The sequence below is a fragment of the Macaca thibetana genome, chromosome 12, assembly GCF_024542745.1.
Source record: "Macaca thibetana thibetana isolate TM-01 chromosome 12, ASM2454274v1, whole genome shotgun sequence".
Taxonomy (NCBI): domain Eukaryota; kingdom Metazoa; phylum Chordata; class Mammalia; order Primates; family Cercopithecidae; genus Macaca; species Macaca thibetana.
Window position 1 is genome coordinate 82,661,801 of NC_065589.1, and position 26,040 is coordinate 82,687,840.

Below are 26,040 nucleotides of genomic sequence, written 5' to 3' on the forward strand. Positions count from 1 at the left end.
TTTTTAGAAACCATACTGTACTACACCATTATAAGCAATGCAATTAAGGGTAGCTAAGGCTAGGAACCCACTGTTAAAAGCTTTTCCTTTCTGATGAATGCATTCTCTGGTAAGGAAATTTTGAAACTTTGCCTTAGGCCCCTTACTTTCTCTTTTGGTCCTCTAGTTTTCTGGTGATTAATTTAAAATGTCTTCAGTCTGGTATCTTCATATTCACACACCTGTACCCCTTATAAATGCTGTTAGAAAAACTAGAAGGAACAAATTGCACAGGAACTCTTGTGTGTTTACTGGCCCAGAGTTCTCAGTGGGCATCTTGGCGAGTCACTGGAGTTCTTAGAAGAACTTTTGGAGGAAATAGAACAATTGGGCTGATTAGCATGTAGGAGCACAGAACCAGCCCTTAAAAGATACTTGAATGATAAGGAATCTAGTGTCTTGATGGGATCTGGAAGGAAATCTCAGTCAGTCATGTTGTATTCAACAATGCAAGTCTTAACTTTAATTCTTTTATCTGAAGCATAAGAAAATGATGCTTTATTCATGAACTTAGGTGAAGAGATTTCTATGTGGAGATTGCAGTTTTACCTGCAAGGATCAACTTTGATGGGTATCTTGGAGAATTAATTATGAAGCCTATTGGAAATTTTTATTTTTATGTTTTATTGCAATAGTGAAGGTAACATGGGTCCATCTCCTTTGACAGGCTTAATCCAACCAAAAAAAAAAAAAATTAATACTCTATTGCTCAGTTTCACAGTCTCGAGAAGCTGCAAAGTTTTTTTCCAAACAAGGAACAGTGAAGATATGAGAACCAGTTTCACTAACTAATTAGCTGTGTGATTTTAAGCTTTGATATCCTTGTTATCAAATGGGATTATTTCCCTAACTCCATGGTGTGTATAAGGGAGACACAATGGCTGTGTAAAGGGGCGTTACTGTTCTTCATTAATTTAGTTGCTATGTGTTTTTTCACATCCTGGTCTCAGGCATTCCTTCCCTGACATATCCACAGGAACAACTGATTCCTGGCCAGTTTCTCACCTCTCTCTAGTTCACCTCCCACGTTTAGTTTTGTTTTTCCAGTTCCCTGTGCCAGAACTTCTCCTTCCAGCCGCCATTCCCAGCCCTCTCTCAGTCACTCATATGGCCAAAAACAAACAAAGAAAATATTCTGACTGTGGTGATACTTGGCCCATGTCGGTGTCCCCCTCATTCCTGTTGGATAATTTATTTAAATTGTTAAATTCCTTTTACATCTTGAAAGCATACGGAGAGGAACCGGTGTGTGGAAATGAGTGTAGCAGACAGTGTCTTCACGTAGTACTCAGTTCATTTCAGGCGTGATCTTATACTGTTTCCCTGTGAAAATGATAATGTTCTGTAAACTTCTGTCTGCTTTCAGGAGCAACTGTAGTGATTATGTTGCTTCTAGATGAAGGAAATAGTTGATGTATTAAACCAACCTGCTGTTTGGGATGGTGGTGGTGGTCGTGGTGGTGGTGGTAGTGGGTGTCGGGGCAATAGGGGTAGGAATGATAACCTTCTTGAACTATAAGGATGAAAACTTTAAAAAGCACTTGAAGAAAATTAAAGGGCAGGTCCTAGCTTTCCTTTCCCTTCAGAATGTACTAGAATTCTTAGAGAAGTGGCTAAGTAAGGTGGGGGTGGGAAGAGGAGGACAGCTTCAGCTATAAGATTGGTCAGAGCACTGTTCTTTAGCCTATTAGTAATAGGAAGGAAATGAGACAATAGAATTTTAAATGACAAGTTTTTGTTTCAAAATTATCTTTGCTGCATGGAAATCTACAACAATGTACATGATTACTAGTGTATTTTATTTTAGTTCGCATGTCATTAATTTTGTAAATGACCTTTAGATTTGTATTTATAGAGGAGAGACTATTTCTCTCTTCTCTGTAGGGGGTGATAATGATAGAGCAGGAAATAGTATTACCCTGTGTATAGTTGCCCTGTGCCTATTGTTGATCCTTTTAGTATAGGAGGCCCAGTGGGACTTCTGGTTGGACGGAGGCATCAGTGTTGTCCATGCAGGAAGTGCTCCCAGATTGCTATCCATAGAGGAAGTCCTCCTTGAGTGCTGCCCACACAGGACATGCTCTCTGAGTGCTGTCCATACAGGAAGTTCTCTCTGAGTGCTGATGAACGCTCTTACTGATGGTGCCAAACCACTCGTGCAGGAAAGGCTGAGGGTCTGCTAATATAACCACCCCGTTTATTCACGAGTGACTTTGTTTTCTATCCATTTTGGTATGCAAATTAAGCCCATATAAATATTATCAAGAAAATGGAATTAGCTTGTTTTCTTTGCCCTTGGAGATACAAGAATGTAGTTTGTTTACCTGACCTGATAACAGGAAAAATTAGGCTAGAGAAGGCTGAGAGACCACTAGGCTCTTTTGGGATTGGTGGGCACTTAGCATGCTTATCCAGCCACCAGGTCCCCTAATTAGATTGAATGTGTGTAAATAGTTGCAAGCTTCATCCATAGAGGGTCTTTTCAAGTTCCAAGGCATCTTCCGGGTTTTGAGAAGCAAAATGTAAAAGGACTACCAGTGATGAAAATGGAACTGGGTAAAATATTGTCCCTTTTTATCCCTTTGTAAGCTTTTTAAAAATTTGTTTATCATTTGTGCTGCCAAGACACATAATCTGACGACAAAGTGTAATTGCTTTAAATTTATCAGAGTTCTGAAGCTGTAGTGAAAGACTTGTCAGTATTTGCATTTTAATCTATGAATGAAGGTTTAATTTTTCACTGTTTTAAGTCATGTCATCCTGAAATGTTGACTCTAATGTTTAGCAGTAATATGCTGAAGCTTTCAAAAGTTGTTTGTAGAATTTATTCTTTAATGAAAAGATTTTTATAAAGTAGAATTTTTAAAACCGCTTTTTTAAGAGCTAATCTTTGTTTTTTTTAACACTATGAGACTGTGTGTTCATTAAGTCAACTGAAAGACACCTTTTGCTTTCTTAAAAAACATATCTGCCAATGGTATTAAATATCACATTTCAGAGAAGCTTGAATTTGGTAATTAGCAAAAATTATGGGCACAGAAAAAGGAAGAATACAAATAGAGCATTCAGGATATAGAAAGTGTTTTGGGGTCCCACGTAGAGTACTGTTTGAAGGTTCTGCTCTGGCTTTGTTTTCTAGCAGATCTGCATTCAAATTCTAGCCCTGCCACCTTCTAAATGTGTGGCCTTGGCACATTCCTAACCTTTCTTGAGACTCGGTTTCCTAATCTGCACAATGGGAGAACAATAACCTACCTGCCAGTCTGATTGAATTAAGTACGGTAATGTATGTAAAGTACTCAGCAGAGTCTGTATCTGTAGTAGAGATGGGGTTTCACCGTGTTGGCCAGGCTGGTCTCAAACTCCTGGCCCCGTGTTCCACCTGCCTTGGCCTCCCAAAGTGCTGAGTTTACAGGCGTGAGCGACCGCGCCCAGCCCAGTTTCAGTGACTTCTAAAAACGTAGTCTTTGGTTTAAAAATTTCTGCACTAGAAAATTAAAAATTGACAACCTGGAATAATTCAATGCTTCTCTCTTTCAGTTTTCTTTCTCTGTCTTCAGTTAGCCCCAAGAAAGAATTGATTTGGAAATAAAATTTGAATTTGAACTTTGTTCTGTATAGGATTCACCAGAGGCTAGTAGTCCTCGTTGGGTACATTTAGGAACCCTCTTCTTCTGCCTGGGATCAGATGCTGGGAGATTTCATTCCCTCACAGGGCAAACTTAACAGGGGAAGCAGGGAGGCGCAGGCTGTATCTGCTTCCCACAGTGGGAAAATAACTACTGCAGTAAATAGGGATGCCCATCAAATTATATTAAAACAGCTATGTAAATTCAGACATGTAAATCATAGTTGTATTTCTGCCAAAAAATGAATACATAAATAAAAAAACCTACTACTTTCATGTCTAAATAATCTCCAAATAAGTCATACATCCAAATGTTTCTTTAATTATACAGGTGCATGCCCGCCACTCCCTTTCCACTTCTGGCAAAATCAAAGGTTCGAGTGAATGCAGCCTTGGAATGCAGTCTTTAAAATGCCCGATGGTTCATTTACTTCGTGTTGATGTAATCCCACTAAGAGGTAGGGGCGGGCCTGATCCACAGCTTCTTCCTGACTTCTCCAAGTCTCATCCCAGATGACGGCTTTTCATCGCTCAATGACTGCATTAAACATACTGGGTCCTACTGTGGAAACAGTGTTGCTTGTGTCAGGGATGGTTTCGGAGACACTAATCAAGGGAGGTTTAAGGGAAAATTCAGTCCTGCCTACTTTTAATAGCTACAAGTTATCTGTGTCAATCAAAGGCTTGGGACAGGAGGCAGGCGTGTGGGCTACTTTCCAGCACCTCTGTTCTCACTGATGTGAAAAATAGAGTAGGGCTGGATGGCAGGTACCAACTCAGTGGCTTCAGAGAAGGAGCACAGGCTTTGTGGGGCATGGCCAGTTCTCTGAGGTGCCATCTGTGGCAGAGCAAGTGTCAGAGTTTGGTCTTAGTTTTATATCTAGAAAGTAGTTAGCCCCTAGAGAAAAACCAGAGGTTTGGGGAAAGGATATGAGTTCAGCTGCTCGTTAAGGGCGTGAATCAAATAGATTTGGTAGGACGTGATCTCAGGCTGCTTTTATTTTGGGATTAAGCAGTACTGATGTTCCCAGTTCAAGTTCAGCCTTCAGTGAATAGCATTTCTGCATTGACTATTATTGACCCTTTGCTGCTCTCTTTCTAAAAGAAATAAAGAAAGTAAAGTGGTGTTTGGACTCAGATGATATCTTAGCAAGAACCTGGGCAGTGGAAGGAAGAATCTGGAAGATACAGGATCAGAAGAAATAGTTAACATATCTAAATTAATGGGGCCAGGCATGATGATTCATGCCTGTAATCCCAGCACTTTGGGAAACCAAGGCGAGCGGATCACCTGAGGTCTGGAGTTCAAGACCAGCCAGGTCAACATGGTGAAACCCCGTCTCTACTAAAAATACAAAAATTAGCCAGGCATGGTGCTGTGTGTCTATAATCCCAGCTACTTGGGAGGCTGAGGCAAGAGAATCGCTGGAACCCAGGAGGCGGTTCCGGTGAGCCAAGATCGCACCACTGCACTCCAGCCTGGGTGACAGAGTGAGACTCCGTCTCAAAAAAATAAAAATAAAAATAAATTAATGAGATCCCCGTGTGTTGGGATATTATGGAATTAGGATGACCATGGCAGAAGCTGGGTACAAAACTAGGAATCTATAGTGGGCAACGGAGGTTGCTGATGAGGTAAATGAGGGTATGCTTATTGCAAGGGATCTGCTTCTCCAACCTTCCACTGTGGGATTTGATTTGTCTTCTGTAGACATGCCTGACTTTTCTTGATTGTGCTGGTAAAAACCAAGCCATGAGATTTGAACCTTTTAACTGTCTAATGACTATTTAATTTTGGATGTTCAAACTGTTCATGAGTGATGTCTTTGAGTTAGTACAGTATATTTATTATTTAGAAAATGTGAGGTGAGAAAGCATCCCTGTCCTGGTGTGAAATTGCCACGCATTTGCTGTGAGGACACTTGGGGTTGTGTGCCCTTTCATCTTGAGCTGAGCCGTTTAAGTTCCTCAAAGTCATGTGTGTGGCACTGGGTCAGAGAACCGTTGGTTCTTTCTGTCGGTGCACAGAGAATTATCTGGTGTGAGTACAATTTCAGACATTCTTCTTAGGTGGCTGCTGACTGTAAAACTACACTGAGTCCTTTGGTTGCAGGCTTTACAAGAATTGTGGTGGGTGCTGCAAGCTGGGAAGGTTTCCAGCTTGGACACTGTTCTCACAGGGGTTAAATTTCACAAGGTTAGCCAGAGCGAAAGGCAGCCTGCCTGGGAATCTTACCCAGATGTCTCAGTGAAGTCGTGTGCCTGTCTTAGAACTAGGTGAGATTGTCCTTATTGGAAGATCTGGATTAAACTCTTTCTTATACTTGAGGAGTAATTTTTTTTTTGAAGAGTCATCCTAATAAAATTATAAGCAACTTTCAATCAAACGTTCTTCAGAATTTGAAAACCTTTTCAAAGTCTAGTGATTTCTAAATTACTGTATATTAAGATGGTATCATCTAACTTCATGCACATTAATTTTGAGTCTCAGTAGATGTGTTCCTGAAAAATGCGTGAATAAATTAATCTTACATAAATTTAGTCACATTTAAGGTGCTCATAGAGAACTTTTACTGAGTAAACCCTGTTATCAATTTTATGTTGAAGAAGAGGCCTTTTTTAAAGTAGCGTGAACAGACCTTTTAAAAGGGTAAATTAAAATTTATACCTCAAAGTAGCTTAAGGTAATCTATATTTAAATCTTGGTAACTTCATTTTATTTGGGCGATCATACAGCCGCTGAATGACAGCCTCTGAATGGTGTCAGTCTCCTAATGCTAGCATACTAAGGCTCCTGATCTTTGTTTTCCAGCAGTCTCTGGTCCCAGCCCACCCCATGGCCCCTCCCAGTCCCAGCACCACCAGCAGTAATAACAACAGTAGCAGCAGTAGCAACTCAGGATGGGATCAGCTCAGCAAAACGAACCTCTATATCCGAGGACTGCCTCCCAACACCACCGACCAGGACCTGGTGAAGCTCTGTCAACCGTAAGTAGTAGTTGTTCGTATTATTTTAGCTGCTGAGTATCTTCTTGATCATATTATAGGGTGATCTATACTGCATTGTAAGAGACGTTTATAAGAAATACCTGTGGACTCTCAGTATCGCAACAATAAAATGGGTTTCAAGTTTTAACTTCTTAAATACTTTTTCAGTCAATATTAATATCATCAGACTGGCTACATATCAAAATGAACTGGAGCATTTTCTCAATAGAATTTGACTTTATGGGCATATGAGAAGTAAAATGTGAATTTAAAAAAATTTTTTTTGGCTAGATATTTTTCAGGAGTTCTCATTTTTTGTGGATGCACCTCTGAGGGCCGGTCTAGCCTATGAGAGGAACTTTAGCTGTCATTGCTTGTCAGAAAGGTTGTTAACCATCTAACATCATACTGAATGTAAGCTCTTAATTCCAGCCGGGACCATATTAGTCTGCCTCCATTAGCATCCATAGTTTTGTAGTCTGGATTGTTCACCCTCATCACTTTGGGAATAAGAACTCAATTCTCCCCTTTCAAGAGTGTTATGAAGAAATGTGTGCATGTGCATAAAGTTCCAAAGTAAATTTGCATTATATGCTAATGCTGTCAATGAATAGAATATAATGTGCTTCTTTGCTGCAATTACATTAACTTACTAAGTAAGAAAGCACTAATTTTAAAACAAGGAGCCAGAAGCACTGTATAGTGCAAAGATCATTGTGTAAGGACTGAAAGCATCAAATTGCATTGAGCTATAAAAGCCTACACATATAACAGTACTTTTTATTTATCCCAAGACAATAGTGGTCCCTTAAAAAGAGAATTTTGCATAATTGCAGTAGGAGACTTTTGCTAGAGAATGTTTCCTATTACCTGAATTTCAAAACACCTGATTGATAACATCTCATTTCTCTTTTCCTGGTTAAAATCCAGATTCATTACTTCTTACTTTTTTTAAGAAAAAAAAATTTCAAAGCTAACTTGGTCAGTTATTTCCAAACTGGAACTAAAAGTAACATCTGGCTTTCCATGGGTGGGGAAGGGGTGATGGTTGTTTTGCTGTGTTTTGTTCTGAAAGGGGAGGGGTGGGACAGTAGGTGGTGGCTTTTCAGGATCTGGAGAGCTTTCTAGAAGGCCATCCCTCCCAGCACTCTCCCTGTGCTTTTCTCATGTCCCCCTTTTTGATCAGCCCTTGTGGACTTTGACTCCAGTCCTTGGCTTTTGGGGCAGTGAAATAATGCCCTGCATTAGAGACTGCTGTGAAAGCAAGCCCAGCTCTTGGGGTTTGTCATTGCTGGCTGGAGGCAGAGGGAACCCTGCCAGGCACGCCCTGCCCTATTGCAGCTGTTCAAGACCACAAATAGGCCTTTTGCTATCTTCTCTGCTGCTGGCCTTTCAGTGGTGTTGTCTTATGTTTTTGCAGCGTAATTACAGGTAGATAGAGCGCCATAAAGTCTAAGGAATGAAAAATATGACTGTAAGAAACAGAAGAATGAAGCTAACTCTCAAATTCATGAGGTATAAGAGAAGAGGAGAGGTATTCAAAAAACAAATTGTTCTTCAGCTATTGTTGAATTATGTAGGGTGAGTTTTGATGTTAAGGAGACAGTTAACCCTAAAATACTGGAGTAACACCGTGTTTTATATACAGTAAATATGTACTTGAAAAATTGAGTCAGTAATTTTTTTTGAACCGAATCATATTCCAAATGTGGCAGAAGAACATTTTATCATTTTTCCTAGAATATTCATTTCTTTTTTGTTGTTCTCTTTGACCTGTATGGATTTTCTTAACGTATGTAAACATTACCCTCCTTCCTTTTATCAATAGCAGCAATAATGCTTTGCAACCCTCACTGTCTCCCATCACTTGCAAAGGAAGGCTCTTGTACAATCCCAGGTTTCATACTGAAGTCTGATAATAGTCTTCTTGATATGTATCATACAGAGGCAAAACATAACAATAACAGAGGACTCTGTCTCATAATTTGCTGGGAACTTCATTCCATTTAATACAGAAAATCTAGTAAATACCAAATTTGACTTGCTGAGAGTTTCGTGTCTTGGAATGTAGAGAAAGCACAAAAGAGCATTCCTGTTCTGGACTTAATTGTTTCCAATAAAGAAGAGCTAGTTGGTGACATAGAAGTGACAAGAACCTTATGAGAAAGTGACTCATCCTAGAGCTTAAAAAACCACTGGACATAATTAGAGATTTTTAGAAAAGTAAGTATCAGAAACGTCTCAGAAAAAAAAGATATAAATCTATACCTCTAACAAAGAAAAGAAATACTTAGAACTAAAAACTTAGCACTGTAATTACAAATTGACCTGATGAGGCTGAATTAGGAGGGGAAATGATGGAAACAAATGATTTGGCTCTCCAGGGGGCTTGGATATTTTAGAGGATTATTTAACAGAACGATGGGGACAAGCAGGAATGTTTATCACGGTGGCCCAATTCCATACAAATGGTGCATGAAGTCCAAAGGCATGTATGACATGAAGATTTTAAACACTAGAGAGGAAAACAAAAACTATTTTTTAAAAACTGTGTTTGAAGTAGAACATAGAGATGCTGTAATGTTAGAGGCGGTTACAGTGGAAAAGCAGATGTTGTGATACTGAGATGACAGGGAAAGGCAGCCCTACCCAGACTCAAAAGAGGGAGTCATGACCCTGCAAAGTGTAGATCACTATGGCTAAGAAGAGAAAGCATGTTGGGTAGGGGCTCAGACAGGAAGCCAACCAGCCTAAGTTCCTGATACAGGGTGGTGACAGTGGTGTCAGGTAATCTGGATTGAAAAGAGATAAATTTCCTAGAAGCTTTTAATGAAAGATGTCAACCAGCTCTATTAACTTCTAAATTGTGAAACACATACGAAAAATCTTGGAACCTTGACTGCTTTATGCTGCAGCAAGTTTACTCCCTATTTCTAAGAGGTTGTCTATTCACAAACAAGATACCAGTTCAGTTAACCAGCAAGTTCAGGAAGTGGAACAACCCAGGTGGCCGAAAGGATTCATCTACTGCCCCTTGGCTTAATTCTCTTCCTTCTCTGAAATCAAGCCAAACAAACACTGTGCTTGACCGTGCTTATCTGTGTGGTGTATTTGTCACCTAAATATTTGCCAATGCAATATTTCTCTCATTGAGACTTCTTAGGCAGACTTTTTAGATAGATGAATTGAGGGCTCATGTTGTGTCCATTTTGTTGACATCTTAGCCATTTTTATTTTGCCTTCAGACTTTCAACTGAAACTGCACTAGCATCTTAAATATCCCTAGCTTTTTTTCACTCTCATCCCTCTCCTCCTCAACTCTCTGCTCTTCAGGTTTGTTTTCTTGGCTGCCTCCTCCATAGTCCCATCCTCTGATAGGGGTATTCTCTACTCTTTTTACTTTCCTGTACATTTTCCATTTGAATATTTTATTTTTACCCATATTCAACCTCAAATTCAAAATATCCTCTCTCTCAACACTGTCTCTTTTCCAAATTTACTTTTTTAAACATGAAGCTTTAGGAGAGCTTTAGGAGTCAGCAGCTCCTTCTCTTTGTCCCTTAGTTACTAAGTTTTGTGGATTCTTCTTTGGCCCTTCTTCCTTCTTCTCCCTGCCAGAAGAACCAGGTGACTCCTCCCTCCCTACAGTGTGACAGGAGAACAATTTGCTCCTCTGCTGCCGCCCCTCTGGTGCCTCCCCTCGCCTTCTCTATTCAGCAAGGCCAAGTCCAAACTCTCTCTGCCTCCTTTATGCTTGGACCATACCAGTAACTCTCCTCTTTATTTCTTAATTTTTATGTGTTGCCAGCTCATAATCAGCATCTTATTTCCATATAGTTCTGTTCTCCAAGTGCCTGTTACATTACTTAGCCACATGTCTGTGACAGTATATGATGCTAACAGTGTATTATCTTATACAGATTTGTCACCCTGACTACAAAGGCATTGTAGTCAGGATTGCTAGGTTTGGTATCCCAGAGTTACCTAAAAGTGCTAGGCAAATACTGAATTCCCAGTCAACAGACTGTAAAATAGGTCAAATAATGCTATTATCAAAAATTGTGATAAGCATTAAATCAAATAATGTAAGTAAAAGAGCTGGTCCAGAGCCTAGATCACAGTTGTCTCTGAACAAATATTAGTATCCCTTGTTTCTTCCATCCTTGAAATTCTAACTGCTAGAATAAACTTAATTTATATTGAATTCTACATTTAAAACAAAGGAGGAAGAAACTCCACCAGATTTTGATTTTGAAAGCTAAGAAAGCCAGGGAAGTAGCTTATGCTAACATAACCTCCAACCTCCTCTTCCTTGAGGCTTTTTTTTTTTTTTTGCGGGGGGTGGGAGGGGTACAGGCATACCTCGTTTTACTGTGCTTTACAGATATTGCTTTAAAAAAATAGACAAATTGAAGGTTTGTAACAACCCTGCATTGGGCAAGTCTATTGGCATTTTTCCAATAGCATATGCTCACTTTATGTCTCTGCATCACATTTTGGTAATTTTCACAATATTTCAAACTTTTTCATCATTATTATGTCTGTTGTGGTGATCTGTGATTAGTGATCTTTAATGTTAATTGTTTTGGGGCACCACAAACCATTCCCATATAGGACTTAATAAATGTTGTGTGTGTTCTGCCTGCTCCACTGACGGGTCATTCCCCTTCTGTCTCCCTCTCCTCCGTTTTCTCTGAGATATAATATTGAAATTAGGCCAAATAATAGCCCTGCAGTGGCCTCTAAGTGTTCAAGTGAAAGGAAGAATCTCCCATCTCTCACTTTAAATTAAAAGCTTTTAAAATGAAAATTAAGCTTGGTTAGAAAGCCATGCTGAAAGCCGAGATAGACCAAAAGCTAGGTCTCTTGCACCACACAGCCCGCAAAGGAAAAGTTGAAGGAAATTCAAAGTGCCACTCCAGTGAACAAATGAATAAGAAAGCAAAACATCCTTATTGCTGATGTGGAGAATATTTGAGTGATCTGAATAAAAGATCAAACCAGCTACAACATTCCCTTAAGCCAAAACATTATCCAGAGCAAGACCCTACTTCTTCAACCCTGTGAAGGCTGAGAGAAGTGAGCCTTCTCTCTTCAATGCTATGAAACAGCATTGCATGCTATAGAGAAATCTTTCATGAAAGGAAGAGTCCATTGATGCAGCAATCTTCACTGTTGTCTTATTTTAAGAAATTGCCACAGCCACCCCAGCCTTCAGCTGCCACCACCCTGATCAGTCAGCAGCCATTAGAATCAAGGCAAAATCCTCAGCCAACGAAAAGATTACAACTTAGGCTGAAAGTTCGGATGGTTAATACTTTTTTATAATAAAATATTTTTTAAGAGATTGGAGTGCAGTGGCTATTTATTCTCAAGCATGACTGTAGTGCAGTGCAGCCTTGAACTCCTGGGCTCAAGTGATTCTGCCTCAGCCTTCTGAGTAGCTGGAGTTACAGGTGTGCACCACTGTGCCTGGCTAATACAGCATTTTTTAAATTACAGTATGCACACCGGGCTTTTTTATACATAATGTTATTACATAATAAACTACAATATAGTGTAAATATAACTTTTACTTATGCTTGGGAAACAAAAAAAATTTGTTTGACTTGTTTTATTGCAATACTCGCTTTATGGCAGTGGTCTGGAACCAAACCTGCAGTGTCTCTGAGATATGCTTGTGTTTGCAGAAGAATTGTTTCAGCCACATGCTACCCACACCTGATTATTGCTCATCGTAATAATTACCGTGGCATGTGAAATACTCATTGTGTCCAGCCTTTTTTAAAGATTTACAAATAGCATAAGTGTGCAAGATTTGGTAATGGCTCTCCCTGATTTGTAGTGGAGTAAATGTCTGAGAGTCTCTGTTGGCCCAGGCTGGGTAGCTTAAAGGTTGCTATGGTATTGACATCATATGAAGAGTTCTAGGTAACTCAGTGTAACAGTAACTTATTTTAATGGAAAAACCAGTGACTTGATATTAAAACAAAATGAGGTATCTCTACTCTTTCCGTCTTCTACAGACAGCCCTTCCCTCATTCCTAAACCAATTCTTGATTCAATAAATTTCTATTTTGTTTCCAAGTGCAGTAAAACATATGATTTTAATAGAAACATGAAATTAAATCTAGCTTATGATATGATAGCCTGTTACTATTTAAAAGGAAATATTTTTGAAATGTAATTGGTTTCCCCTTCTGTAATATTCAATGCATACTTATTTTCTATCCCTTTGTTTTGTTTTCTCTGTAAGTTTTCCTTGTGTTTTTGAACACAGCACAGATCTTAAAAGGTGAAACAGTAAAGCAAGACAGGTCAGCAGAGAGACAGGATAGTATTATCACCAATGTGGTGGACTGGGAGAAGCCAGAAGGCTAACCTTGATGTGAAGGAATTGGGGTGGCTTTCAGGAAGGAGATGACATCTCAGCCTTAAAGGACAAGGAAAATTTCATGAAGGGTGAAAGCAATAGTATCCTCCGGGCATCAAGAAGTGCCCAGCAGATGTGAGAACCCTTGGATGTTTAAAAAGGTACAGAGAGGGCTTCTTGGTGCAGAGCTGGCACTCGGCAGTTGTTAGTTACCCAGGGTTCCCGTGACGGTTTGTCAGTGGGTGTAAAGGAATGTGAGGCGGTAGGTATAGGTTGGGGGCATACCGTTACCATCTTGACTGAGACAGTTAACGCCAACATTTTAGTTTGGAGTTTATTCTTTAGTTACAGACAAAAAGCTGTTGGAGTGGAAGAGTAGCATAATGAATTTCTCTCCTTTCTTTCTGTCTCTCTCGGATGCTAATTTTGACACAAGCAGAAAGGGTGGATTGGAGAAGGCGAGGACTCTCATAGGTGAGAGGGAAGCCTCTAGTTGCATTAACAGAGAGAGCGCACATGAAAGGCACCGACTTTTAGTGGTTCTCTCTTAGTCCCGAAACTCCAGAGTCTCCCTGTGTTCCCCAGATTTGACCATGCTTTTGTTTGCGTTACCACAAATAGGGCCGATTGAACCACTTGCTTTTCTGAAACCACTAGCTAATTTGTTGAATGCTGATTTAGATTAATTTTTTGAGATGAAGTCTCACTCTGTTCCCTGGGCTGGAGTGCAGTGGTGCAATCAGCTCACTGCAACCTCTGCCTCCCAGGTTCGAGCAATTCTCCTGCCTCAGCCTCCCGAGTAGCTGGGATTTAAAAGCATATTTTAAATTATTCTTACTGTCGTAAGAAATTAGGGCAACTAACAGGAAAAGGACAACTTGAAATGGTTATATTCATTATTTGTACATCTCCATTGATCTCTGTAACACTGAGATTTCTTAAGCAATCCATCTGCTAAAAGATGTTTTCTCTCCACCCTGAAATTAAACGATCATCTCTTTTATTACAAAATGATTAGGCTACCTTTAGGGTAAAATTTGAAAGTGAAGGCATTCTAATAAATTGAATAGTTTTTTGATGCTTGATCAGCTTTTACCCTATTACAAAGTTACCTTCAACATTTACTCTGAAGGGAGCAATGGGCCCAACAGACCCAGTGTTTTGAAATCCCTATGTAAATAGGAAATCTTTTGGAATGTGTAGAAATTACATGAAATAGAAGAGCCTTTATTTTTAATACAAAAGAATGATCCTGTAATGAGATAGGAAAATCATTCCACCCAAGAGGGACTCAGTTCTTTAAAATTGAAGAGAGAATTTTGAGTCAGGGGACCCAAGGTCAAGTGACTCAGTCCAAAATGCCTGAACATACCCTTAGTTATTACATTTATTTTAGAAAGAAAGACACACACATGCTTCACATGTATTCTACACAGGAGTATTCAGATAGCTATGCAGATGTGACAGACATAGACCAAACGTTTCATTGCCTGCATTCACATCATTCTAAAGCAACACCTCTGAGTCTTAGAAACCCTCATGTAGGGTTAAATTAGAGGCTAATATAAGGGAATAGCTTCTCTTTAAGATATAATTTGCCCTTTATGTGTTGTCTTCCAAGAAAATTGAAGAACTGTCCTACTGCTGGTGATGATGATAATGGTTATGGTGTATTTAACTCACAGGCATTACAATAAAACACCCACAGATGATTTTTTCTTTGGTAGCTACTACATCTCAGGTAATTGAGATCTGGGCATATTGAGCTGTGTTATATTGTATTGTAGTTGTTTGAATGTTCTGTCTTTTTTTAAATGGTATTTTACAAAGCTACTGAAATCTATATCTAGTGATTTTTTATTTCTTACATTTCTTTGAGGGACAAGGAAAGAAAAATAAAAGTAAACAAAAACATAGAGTTGTGGGCAAATAGTTCTTCTCTCATTAAGTGTGTCCTTTAAAAATTTAAAAAAAAAAACCAAAAACCTAATCTTTATTGACTGGTAAAAAATGTTTTAATTTTCCCAAAAAGTGAAAATTGGGTTAAGATGATGAGTTTTCTTCAGTTAATTACAGAAAATGCCTTCCATTTTTGTGTCTATTACTATTATATAGCTTCTTGCGCCCATTTACAAATTTGATTTTACAAATCACAGGATTTTTTTGATTTCCAAATGTTTTTGTCCCATAAAACAACCCATTTTTATCCTCTCAAGTTCTTTCATCATTGATCTAGAATATTCTCCATACATAAAATATTAATAACAGTATTTTCCGGAACTTGGCTTGCTTCTATTATTGCTGGCATAATAGGATGACACGTAATAAATAACACAGTGAGGGCTTAGACCAAGGAACTTGAGCATATTGCTGAAAAGTGTGATCTATATGACGTGCAGTTTACAGAATTTGTCTCATCGTTGTAAAAAGGAATGCCAATCTGCTAAGTGAAAATATTGAGTCACTAATTGTAACTTAATTCTCTCATCATGGACAGTATTCTAGTAAGGTTCCATGTCAAAGAGTTTAACACATGATGCATTTGAGACTGAGCAAAACACAGAACCTTTGCGAACTCCCACCCGCCCCATAAATGGACACAAAAGCAGAGTTGAGAGCTTAAGAGCAGTTGTGTAAGTAACTGAATCTTCTTGCCATTCATCTCTTGGGTAAGCGAAATGTAGAATCATTTTCTTGTTCATGTTAGTTGCATCATTTCTTTTCTTGGTTTAGAATAATTTTGGTACTTTAAGAAATACTTTATGTATAATACTTCTTTGACATACCAAGGTATATAGTTTGAAGACTTTTGGAAATCCCCAGATTTCACAGAAATAATTTTAACATCACAAAAAAGAAGATCCCACGAAATAAATACCTGCTCCCCAATAGAGAACCATCTCACTTACACCTCTGTGTATACTTTCTTCAATTTTATCATTAGAACTATCACTCAGTTCGTTTTCAAAAATTAAGACAGTGTTTAATCCCTTCTTGAAAATTGCTGTGTACACGATTAGAACAAAACCTTATTGAAATATGGACCTTAGGTAATGGGCTATGCTTCTTCACTGGCTTCACGATCTGCTGTCCTCTGCTGAGAGTATCCACAATTCAAATGCATGCCATAGCAATATTAAGCATAACTGCACGTCAGGGAATTTTAATGTCATCATGAATTGTTGAAACTTCAAATATTAATTATTACCAAGTACCTACTTTATACATTCATTTGATATTTTGACAGAAAATCTCAGTTATGTCTATTTTCTAATTTATCCTCAGTATAAAATCTGCCAGTAAGCATGGATATTTAGAAATTTAGCCAATCCTCCTTATTGTCAGTTGACCTTTTTCTTTAGGGTATCGTTTTGTTACTCCTAGGCATGATAAAGAGCCATTCTCTTTTCTAATGCCCAAATACTGCACAAGCTGTTGGCAAACCCATTTTAATAACAGCCTTAGCAGAAGTTAATTGGGGAGCTGGCACTGAAAATAATTATCATAACAATAAGAATTTTTATAAAAATCATGCTTTCCTTCTCTGTGATTGAAGAGAGTATTTATGTCCTTTCCTTGTTCCTTTATATGAGCCTTGGATTTCTGTAGCAGCAGCTTGGGGATATTTAACCATTATATGAAGGTGAAGGTACTGTCATCAGAAATAAAAGCCTCTAAAATCTTTATTTGGCAGTTGTGCTTGGTTTTATGTAGAATTTCCTTATTGGGTTACTGTTGAATCTCAGAAATTTATAACCTTTCCCTTCATCTTTAGTTCATAATAAATGCATATGAAAAAAAAATCCTGTGTAATGTGTAAACATCTAAGTAATGCTAGCAGCCAAAATTGTCTAATGCTTGCTGTCTCCCAGTGACTATGCCAAGTATTTTATTATTTAACACTTAGAACAGTTTTATGAGCAATATTATCTCTAATTTTCTGTCTTAGTCTCTTATCTGCTGCTATAATAGAATACCACAGATTAGGTAATTTATAAAGTAAAGAAGTTAATTTGTCTATAGTTCTGGAGAATGGAAAGTCTAAGAGCATGATGTTGGTGTCAGGTGAGGGCCTTCTTGCTGCTTCATAACATCATGAAGGAAGAACAAAATGAAGCTGAAAGATATTTCTTTTTCTTACTGCCTAGGATAATATAGCCGATAATGGTGGAGCCAGAACTTATGAATGGACAGTCTGACTCCAGAGCTCATCCTCTGAACCACTGTGCTTTCTGCCTCTCCAAGTGTGCCCTGAATGCTACTTTATTAACTTTCTCTTTACCTCACCAGCACCCTTGTTTCTTCATCAGCACCACAAACTACAAAATACTAATTTCTCCAGGACCGTAAAAGATATTGGGCCATGATAGATTTAACAAAATTTTATTAGAAAAAGCACCTTTTCGTATGTCCACTTGAATAGCCAATAAAATAAAAAACTCAAAGGCAGGAGGATAGAGGAGGAACCTGTGTTTCCTGATGTCTAACAAAATAATCCCTTTTAGCATAGCTGGTCGTATGAAACTCAGCTCCTGGTTAGCTGTCTAATGTGCAGCTCCCCAAGATTACACAGCTTAGAGAAGGTATGCAACTTGTCACTTGCTAGGCGCCTGAGAGGGTTTTTGCATATATGAAAATAAACAATTTTTTAGAGGTCACTGTCTTACAAGTCCTAATACTGCTTTAGAAAATAATGGGCGTGTAAGAGCATTATAATTTTGCTGTGAGTATAAATCTGATTAAAACATAAGAAGACACTTTTGGGGAGAAGTGAATGGTAAATCCCATTTTTTTTGTAATTTAACAAATATTTATCAGGCATTATGCCAGTGATTTTTCTATAGATGCTGCACTGAGACATTTTCCACCTTTAAGGAGGTGTAGAAAATGAGCTTCACACATAATGTAGATCAGAATGTGGGAGATAGAAAGTGCTATTGAAATTACAGAGTAAGGAGTGATTGCTTGTTAAGGCATCAGGCAGAGCTTGGCATTTGAATGAATCTTCAGGATGAGCTTGGCAGCCCCACCCCAGCATTGAAGACAGGACTAGCTCGCCTGCCTGCCCTGCTTGGTATTCACTGATGCCATACTGGGCGGGGAGGGGGGGAACTTTAACACCAGAGGAGGACTTGTACTTCACTGAGAAGGGAGGTGATACATGCTGCCCCAAAGTTTGTCCTTGGTGGAATGTCCAGAGGGAGGGTGGAGGAAGAATGTGGTTCAAAGATGAGTATAAGATTTGATTGAGTCTAACAAACTGGGAATTTGATATCATTAACAAATACAGAGATCAGGAGGAAGAGTTTGTTTTTATTCTTGCCTGGTGGAAATTCGCATCTACTCTCAGGGGAAGCTCCAAATTGAGTGCCTGTTTGCTTTATGAGTTTGTGTACTTTTGGTGTGGCTATTAAGTGAAAGAAGTAATGCATCAACTCCAGGCTGGTGAATCTTCAATGCATAAGAGAGGTTAGTAATTAAACATTCTGTTTGTCAACTGAAACAGGTGATCTGTTTGTTTATTACTCACTGCTTATTTATAGTGGATCCGAAACTCTCAGTTGAGATAGCCTGGATGGTCAGCAATGGTCTCCAGTACTTAATTATTTTCTTAGATGTTTATACTTTGTTTTAGGTGTATAAATTATTTGGAAAGTTGTTTTTTGTTTAATAAAGTGCTTACAGCTCCCTTGATTAGAATTGTTTGGCTGGAGACTTTTGAGACGAAATTTCGTGAGAGAGGCATGGAACTGAGTGGGAGGAAAGGAAGATGAGTTTCCATAAATGGGGTATCTAGAATTAGCGAGAAAGTAGACTCACAGCACAGACAATCCTGACCAAGTTTATGGCGCTGCCAGGGCACACGTACTTCCTCTCCTCTTGGCTGTCTATGCACTTACTAACCTGGCCATGCCAGACTTAATGCTTGTCTGAATTGCTTATGGGGCCAGGACCATTTGTCTTCCTCATTTTCTTTTTGTGCCACAGCATCTTCTTGCCTCTGCTAAGTGTCACATGTCAGTAAAGGAATCTGCATGGGATATCAGCATGTGTTTGAGCATCAGCATTTGCATGTACAGCTTTAGATTTCCAGATTTACAAAGGACACTTTCCTACAGCATAAGGACTAGTTCTTTAAAGATGAAACAAAGAGACATTCATTTGTGCTCCTGGAAACAAATTGGGCGTGCTAGCCCATTTGGACAGGAGCACTGATGCTTTCCAAGTGGGCTTCCAAAGTGTTTCATCTTCACCTTCAAAGCCAGGACATAAATTGTGAAATTGTTTTCACTGTCCCTTAATATGAGGCATAGCTTTTGCTCCAATACTTAACCTATTTCAATGCCCCTGTGTAGCTGGCTAGAGATTTTGTTTCTTAGATTTTCCTCCACCACCCCTATCCATTACCCTTCGTTTAAGTTTGACAGCATGCAGTTAGCTTTTAAAAGCCATACTTATTTAATTTTGGCTCTGATTTTTGAGGCACAAGAATTTAAGCATTTATTTAATTAAAAAGTTTATTGAACTTTTTTCATCTCTAGTCTGAATTACAGAACTTTACATCTCTTCTAGTCAAGTGACTATTAACGAGGAGTACGCACCAAAATCAGAATTTACATGTCAGGTCCTTCCATAGATTCAGGAGTCAGAAGACAGAGAGATACTTAATGGAGAAGCGGCATACCAGACACTTATACTAAAGAGCACAGGCTCAGAGCTTTCCACCTGGCCCTGCCTCTTGCTTGAGCAAATTTCTCAACCTCTCTGTGCCCCAGTTTCCTTACCTATAAAGTCAGGATAATCATAGTATCTGCAACATACGGTTCTTGTAGGGACTAAGTGGGTTAATGTCAAGTGCTCTGAACACTTCTGGTATGTATTAATGTCACATTAATGTCTAATTCTAATGGTCAATCCCAGTTGAGAGCTTGATTTCGTCTTTTTATGTTATAACTGAGAAATCTGAGGCTCAGGGAAGGTTAAATGACCGTTTTGGAGTCACAAAACTAGAAAGGAGGAGGCTTGGGAAAAGAATCCATGTCTCCTGAAATACCCACCCATCTTGATTTGCCACTTGACTTTTCACTAGTGCATGTTACCCTTAACTCTGCTCTTAATCATGAGGATGAGATATCTGTACTTTAGTTTCTTGCCAAAGAACTTAATTTTGTTCTCTCCACTGGGCAGGTCTTGTCACAAGCTCTTGGAAGAAATAAGATTTATGAAGAATTGTATGAAGGATTTGGAGTTTCTTTGTTCATCACAAAGCTTCCCAACTTGGCAAACACAGGAAACGATAATATTTGTATTATGTTATATTGACACTGAATTAGATTATGTTGGATTGCCACTTACGGATGAGGCTGGTCATTGCTGGAGGTGACAGGCCCCACCCAGTCTCCAAGGGTTGACAGAATCAGCATCTCCTGACACGTTTAACAGAACTACTCCAGCAAGTGTGGTTTTTAAAAAATGTTCAACAAAACTATATACAAAAATATTTAAAAGTGGTATTTTTAATTATGTGCTGTATAAGTACAGATTTACATTTGTAAACTTATCAGGGAGAACAGTGAGACATTTTTGATAAACTCAAAAATGTGAGATCAGGGCTTCTGGATAACAGTTGCAGAACAGTATCAGTAACATACCTAATTTACTTCTGTATTTCATTTTGGTTGTATGACATTTAGAAAATCCTTATGCATATCCGTAAGCAACTTCTTAATATTTTAATTTTTAACAAACTCATTTTGTCTTGATACCCCATTGAATTAATCTTATTAGAAACTAGAAATAATTTTTTTTGCCTCAACATTGAATTCATAGTAATATAGCTATTCACGTGCCTCATAATAGATATAGAAGTCTGACCAGAAGCACCCAAAACTTAGCATCAGTACCAGTCAATGATGTCACTTTATCATGATGCAACATGGTAGGCACTTTAGTATTATACAATCGTCTATTAGATCATGGTGAGGGTGTGTGCCAACTAGTTGTACCTGCTCTTGGCCTGGCATTTGAGCATGATGGATGTGTAGGTCATTTGTACAATTTTATATGAATGGACATGTGCAGACTTGAATTTCCAAAAGAATACCAACACAGTTACAGCTTTCCTAATCAGTGACTCATTTATACAAAGAGGTAACAGGAGACACATTTGTCTAACGTCAGCACTTGAAGCACTTTAATGTAGATGTGGTCATCAGTATGTTAACATTTGTTGTGCTATGTATTTGCCTGCATTTCCTATTATTTGTTTTTGTACTTAAAGGCTAAGAAGTCTTTAAATACAAAATATTCATATGGAAAATTGATAGAACCCCTAAAGTACTTCTTCAGAGCCTAATTTGGTAGCCACTGTTCAAAGGAATGTGCCATTTATCCCTGGATGCAACAATATTATCAGAAAGCCTTGTGCATTAACCACATAGCTATTTGCCCTTGTAGAATTCCAATACTTGGGCCCCAGCTGATCCTTTGACTGTGCATTGCACATAGAGTATGGCTTTTAGGAGGAACCATAGGAAGATGCTCCTTCCGGCATCAGAGCTGGGAAAAATGGAACTTCAGCCCAGGACCTGGTTTTACTCTAATGAATACTCAATTTTGTAATGTTGTATTTCCTTATGTTCACTACTAAGAAGTTATGAGTCAACTTTGCATCCAACATTAGCACTCTGCAGGATCTCACTTTCAGGTTCATATATTTGTGGAAAAACTACTCCTGGGTTTATTTTTCCTTCACTTACCTTGAACTTTATATCTCTTTTTGTCTTGTGGTGTTGCATATATTTGTGCCAGCAGCTTCAAACTTTTTGGGGAAAGAGGTAGAAGCAAATGTTTCTCATGCTCTCTGTTTGACTACCCTTAAAATCACAGAAGGAACATTGCTTAGTCACCTTCTTTTTTCAGTTTGTATAGCAATGGTTATTTTGATTATCAAAGTGGCTCACTTGGGAGTGCTGATATTTTGGATATCTAATGGCATTTCCATTGGAAAGGAGAATCTGGTCCCTTCTCTTAATGGCCCTGCAAATAAATTAGTGCATACACAACAGTTTCCTGGACTGTCAGTAAACATTAAAATCAGCAAATAATCAAAATCATGATTTCTAGCAACTTTTAGCTTGATTGACGTCTTTGCTGAAAGGAAAGTTTTTTTAAATGTGATTTTTCTTATACCCATTCTTAGTTGGAATTTACTTTGGCGTTGAATTAATTGCCCCTGCCTTTAATTATTTGAAGACAGGAAACATTCAGCAACTTGCCTGGATATGTGTTTCAGCTGCAGAGGTTTGTATTACCTGTATTTTGCCTGCTTAATAAATCACAATTTAAAAGTATTGGTTCTGACTTTTAAACCTCCTGTGAGGTATGCATCTGCTTCGTTCTCTACCTGAGTTCCTGATAAACCTCTTGATAAATTCCCAGCCTTGAGCATGAAGGAACATCCTTCTGGAAGCAGTTCATCATGCCATTGTCGTTCATTCATTTCCTTTCCTCCTCTCCCCTGCTTTCCTTTCAATGTCTAACAGTACCAGCCTTTCCTTGGCTTGCATAGACAGTAATGATATATCTGTTGTGGGTCTTTCTGAATTGCTTTTACTTCTTTACAGGGCTATTCATTTGTACCTCAATCTTATTACACAGATGTAATGGTTTTTCTGACCTCTGATACTGCTAGACCAAGGTCTACTCCATGGGTCCCACCACTGACAAATATCCAGGGCAGAAGAATTTTAATACCACGTTGAGGAGAAATGAGGAGATGCTTCCTAAATGATCTTGGACTGCAGCAGATTAGGCAGTCTTCCATTCTCCACTTGTAACGCTGTTAGTGTTTAAAACTTCAGCAGCAGGATCCTCGGAGTGCTGTTGCCACACTGACACAGTTGCCAGGCTGTCTTATCATGGCTACAAGACCTTGTATTTTCTGCCTCCTCTCCCTATAACTTCTCTGACTTTATTCTCCCTTACTGTCCTCCACCACTTCACTTCAACCATAGTGGACTCCTTGGTGTTTCTTAAGTGCACCAGGCCTTCCACATACCTTACGCTAGTTTTTCCTCCTCTGCCTGCAGTGCTCCTCCCCTGGATCCTCCTGACTTGCTCCTCAGGACCTTGCTCATGTCACCTTCTCCATCAGCCGACTCAGCCACCCTTTAAAAAATTGTAATCTGCCTCTACTTCACCTTGGCATTCTCATTCTCCACCCCTCTCCACCCCCGGCCACCCCGCTTTGCTTGTACTATTGTTGTAATACCACCCCTGACATATTGTATAATTTGCTTATTTTTGCTTATTTATTATAAGCAAAATCAGCAAATATTTTTGAATGAAAGAATAAAGTGCTGCTTTATGTGGCACAAAGGAAGGCTGAGTATGAGCCCAAATCCCTAATTACGGAGGCATTGTTATCTTGATAGCCACAGTCATGGCCTATTCCTGGGGTACATATTTCTCTCCCTTCCTTTCTCTCTCTCTCTCTTTCTCTCTCTGAGATGAGCAGAGAATAGCAGTGAATGTGGATTACTCAGTGCTGGGAAAGGCTGTGGTGAAAATGAAGACTCTAGAATTTGCCACAAGAAGAAACTTTATCCTCCCACATGATGCACATTCTTCCTATCATCCTGGAATTTTTTCATCTATTTATTGTTTTGTGTATTTCTGTGACACATCAAGTCATTTTTTGTAATGAGGCAGGCTACAAATAAATACATCTATTAAGAAATGGTAAATAATCAAATACTTTTAGCCTCTGGCTCTTCATTGGTGACATCAGCAGATTAAACCAGAGATCAGAAATAAACAAGCAAGTGGCCATGTACCACCTCATTTCCTGTCTCCTGATACAATTGCTAATAAATAGATGAGAATACTCTTTCCTACTGCGCCTGGCTGGGCCTCGGAATCTTTCCCTATGCAATACAACCACTAGTAACTCATCAGAGTGGGCATGCAAGAGGAAAGCTATTTGAAACTCTTGGCAGATTCCTTTCAGCTCTGTGATCCAAAAAAGGAGAAATAAAGGATTTCTCTTCATCTTTCTAAGGTCCCGGAATCTTGCTTGTTTCAGATTTTTTGGTATTAAATATTCCTCTATAAAACATTAATAAACTCAAGTAATCATTAACTGGGCTATCTTCCAGTATAGTCAAAAAATAAGTTTTACTAATTCAGGTTTTCAGATTATAGAGTTTTACCTTATATGTCTTATATGAATTGCCAATTTTCAAAGCAATAGGATGCACTGAGATACATTTTCTTATCATCATTCACATTACACTTACCACTTGTATTCCAGACTCATCATTAGGACCAATTACTATTGAATTATGCTTGTGGTGAAGAGCTGCTTATGATAGATTTCTTGTCAATCAGGTGCTTCATCTCTAGGTCTTATGCTGTATTTGATCAGTGCAGGTTGATAGTCATTAAATAAGCTCTTCAAGCTCAGCCATCAATGAGAAGTTAAGCACTTGAAACAGTCATCCTCTGTGAAAGCCATTTTATTCCTGCCTCATTTTTGCCTTTGTCCTGTGTTCTTTGCTGTTGATTTTTTACCTTCGCCTTCTAGGGTATGTCTCTTTGTAAGCTACCTTAAGTCCTTTCTAGAACAAGACAGGCTATAATATGTATACATGCTACATACATAAATACACATACACACCTACCTGCACACAAGCGTTTATGTTTGAATGCGTAGATGGGTAAATGTCATTTTTATTATTGTAAGTAAAATGAAAAACAGCAACCAGAAACTTTTCATTCCTCTGGTGAAGAGGATATTTTGAATGAGATACCTTTAAAATATCTTGTTAGGGAGCATTTGGGAGATCAAATGCATGTACTCTTTTGGGAAAAAAAAAAGTCCAGTATTGGCTTGGGGTGGATTTATATAATGGTTTACTTTCTCACTATGTTTTAAGTGCAATACATAGCATCCTTTAATTGGATCACAATTAGGAAAACTTTTTCCAGTAATAAAATTAGAGATAATGACTGTGCGGGCCATTGTTCTGTTCTAGAATGGTCAAAGCTCGGAAATACCACCCCTGCCTATTTTCCATGCAATAGACAGTGCTTAATTTGTTGTTATTTTAGCCTCATTTCTCAATCATGGACTCTAAATTAAAATTGAAATAATGAATATGAAAGCACTAAGTAATAAAGCATTCTATTCAAACAGAAGATTAGGGATATCAGGGCTTCTATTGGTGCGTTATTGGGCTAGATTTGAGATATTGCCCTTGAAGTGCAGCAAAAGCAAAATTCCTTAGTCTAAAAATGTTATGAATCATGATAATATATTTTATATGGTGTTAGAGATCAGTAAAAATGTAATTCTCAAAATGACACCTTCCACAGATAGAAATTGGTAGACCTTCAGGTGATTTCACCCATAGTATTCAGGGCTGGTTTATACCGGTACTTGTTGACCTTCGATGAGAAAACAGATTAGTTCTACTGCTGTCTTGTGTTCACCACCATTCTGCTTAGAATAATTTTCCAGTTCTGTAGTCTTACTTGATCCTTGGCATCAATGGAATTCATTATTGTGGCTGTCTCTTACATCACTGGATATCACACTGATGCTATAAGAGGTGATAAAAGTAAGGTTTAAGATGGTGTTTAAAGAAACAGTATGGTCTTATAACCGTTACATTAAAACTTGTTTGAGAATCTTGTGTTTTGGCAAGGTTGTATTTGCTTTGGTGGTTATGTGGTTTGACATGTCTTGTGAGTAGTTATGTTGAATTTTTCACTGAAACTTTAAACTATTTGAATTAGTACATCTACAGAAGCAATAGAATACAGCTTTAGCATTATAAGCAATTAATTGCCAGCCCTTAGTGAAAAAAAAAAAAAAAGAAGCCATAGTCCCACCTCTGCATTAATACTCAAAGTGGATTTTTTCCCCCTTTAGTGCAAAGTCATTCATTTTTCTGATATTCATTTCTTACATGATTTAAGTTAAAGCTCAAAGACTCTGACAGTGGTT

General features: G+C 38.5%; 2 protein-coding genes across 11 annotated transcripts in view; one reads left to right on the forward strand and one right to left on the reverse strand.

The window, feature by feature from the left end:
- The window catches only part of TANK (TRAF family member associated NFKB activator), an 898,382-nt gene that overhangs the window by 853,724 nt on the left and 18,618 nt on the right, over positions 1-26,040 (reverse strand). The gene's annotated exons all lie outside the window — the stretch shown is intronic.
- RBMS1 (RNA binding motif single stranded interacting protein 1) overlaps positions 1-26,040 on the forward strand; it is a 231,641-nt gene that overhangs the window by 115,002 nt on the left and 90,599 nt on the right. For 7 of the 10 annotated variants that reach the window (XR_007718381.1, XM_050752283.1, XM_050752280.1 and 4 more), the window contains exon 2: positions 6,480-6,655. Coding sequence is in view for 9 of the 10 variants with exons in the window: in XM_050752283.1 (XP_050608240.1) it covers positions 6,480-6,655 (176 nt within the window). In the remaining variant the exon portion in view is untranslated. Of the gene's footprint in view, positions 1-3,767; positions 4,126-6,479; positions 6,656-26,040 lie in introns of those variants that run through there. The other 3 variants (XM_050752279.1, XM_050752282.1, XM_050752286.1) reach the window with 2 other exon arrangements.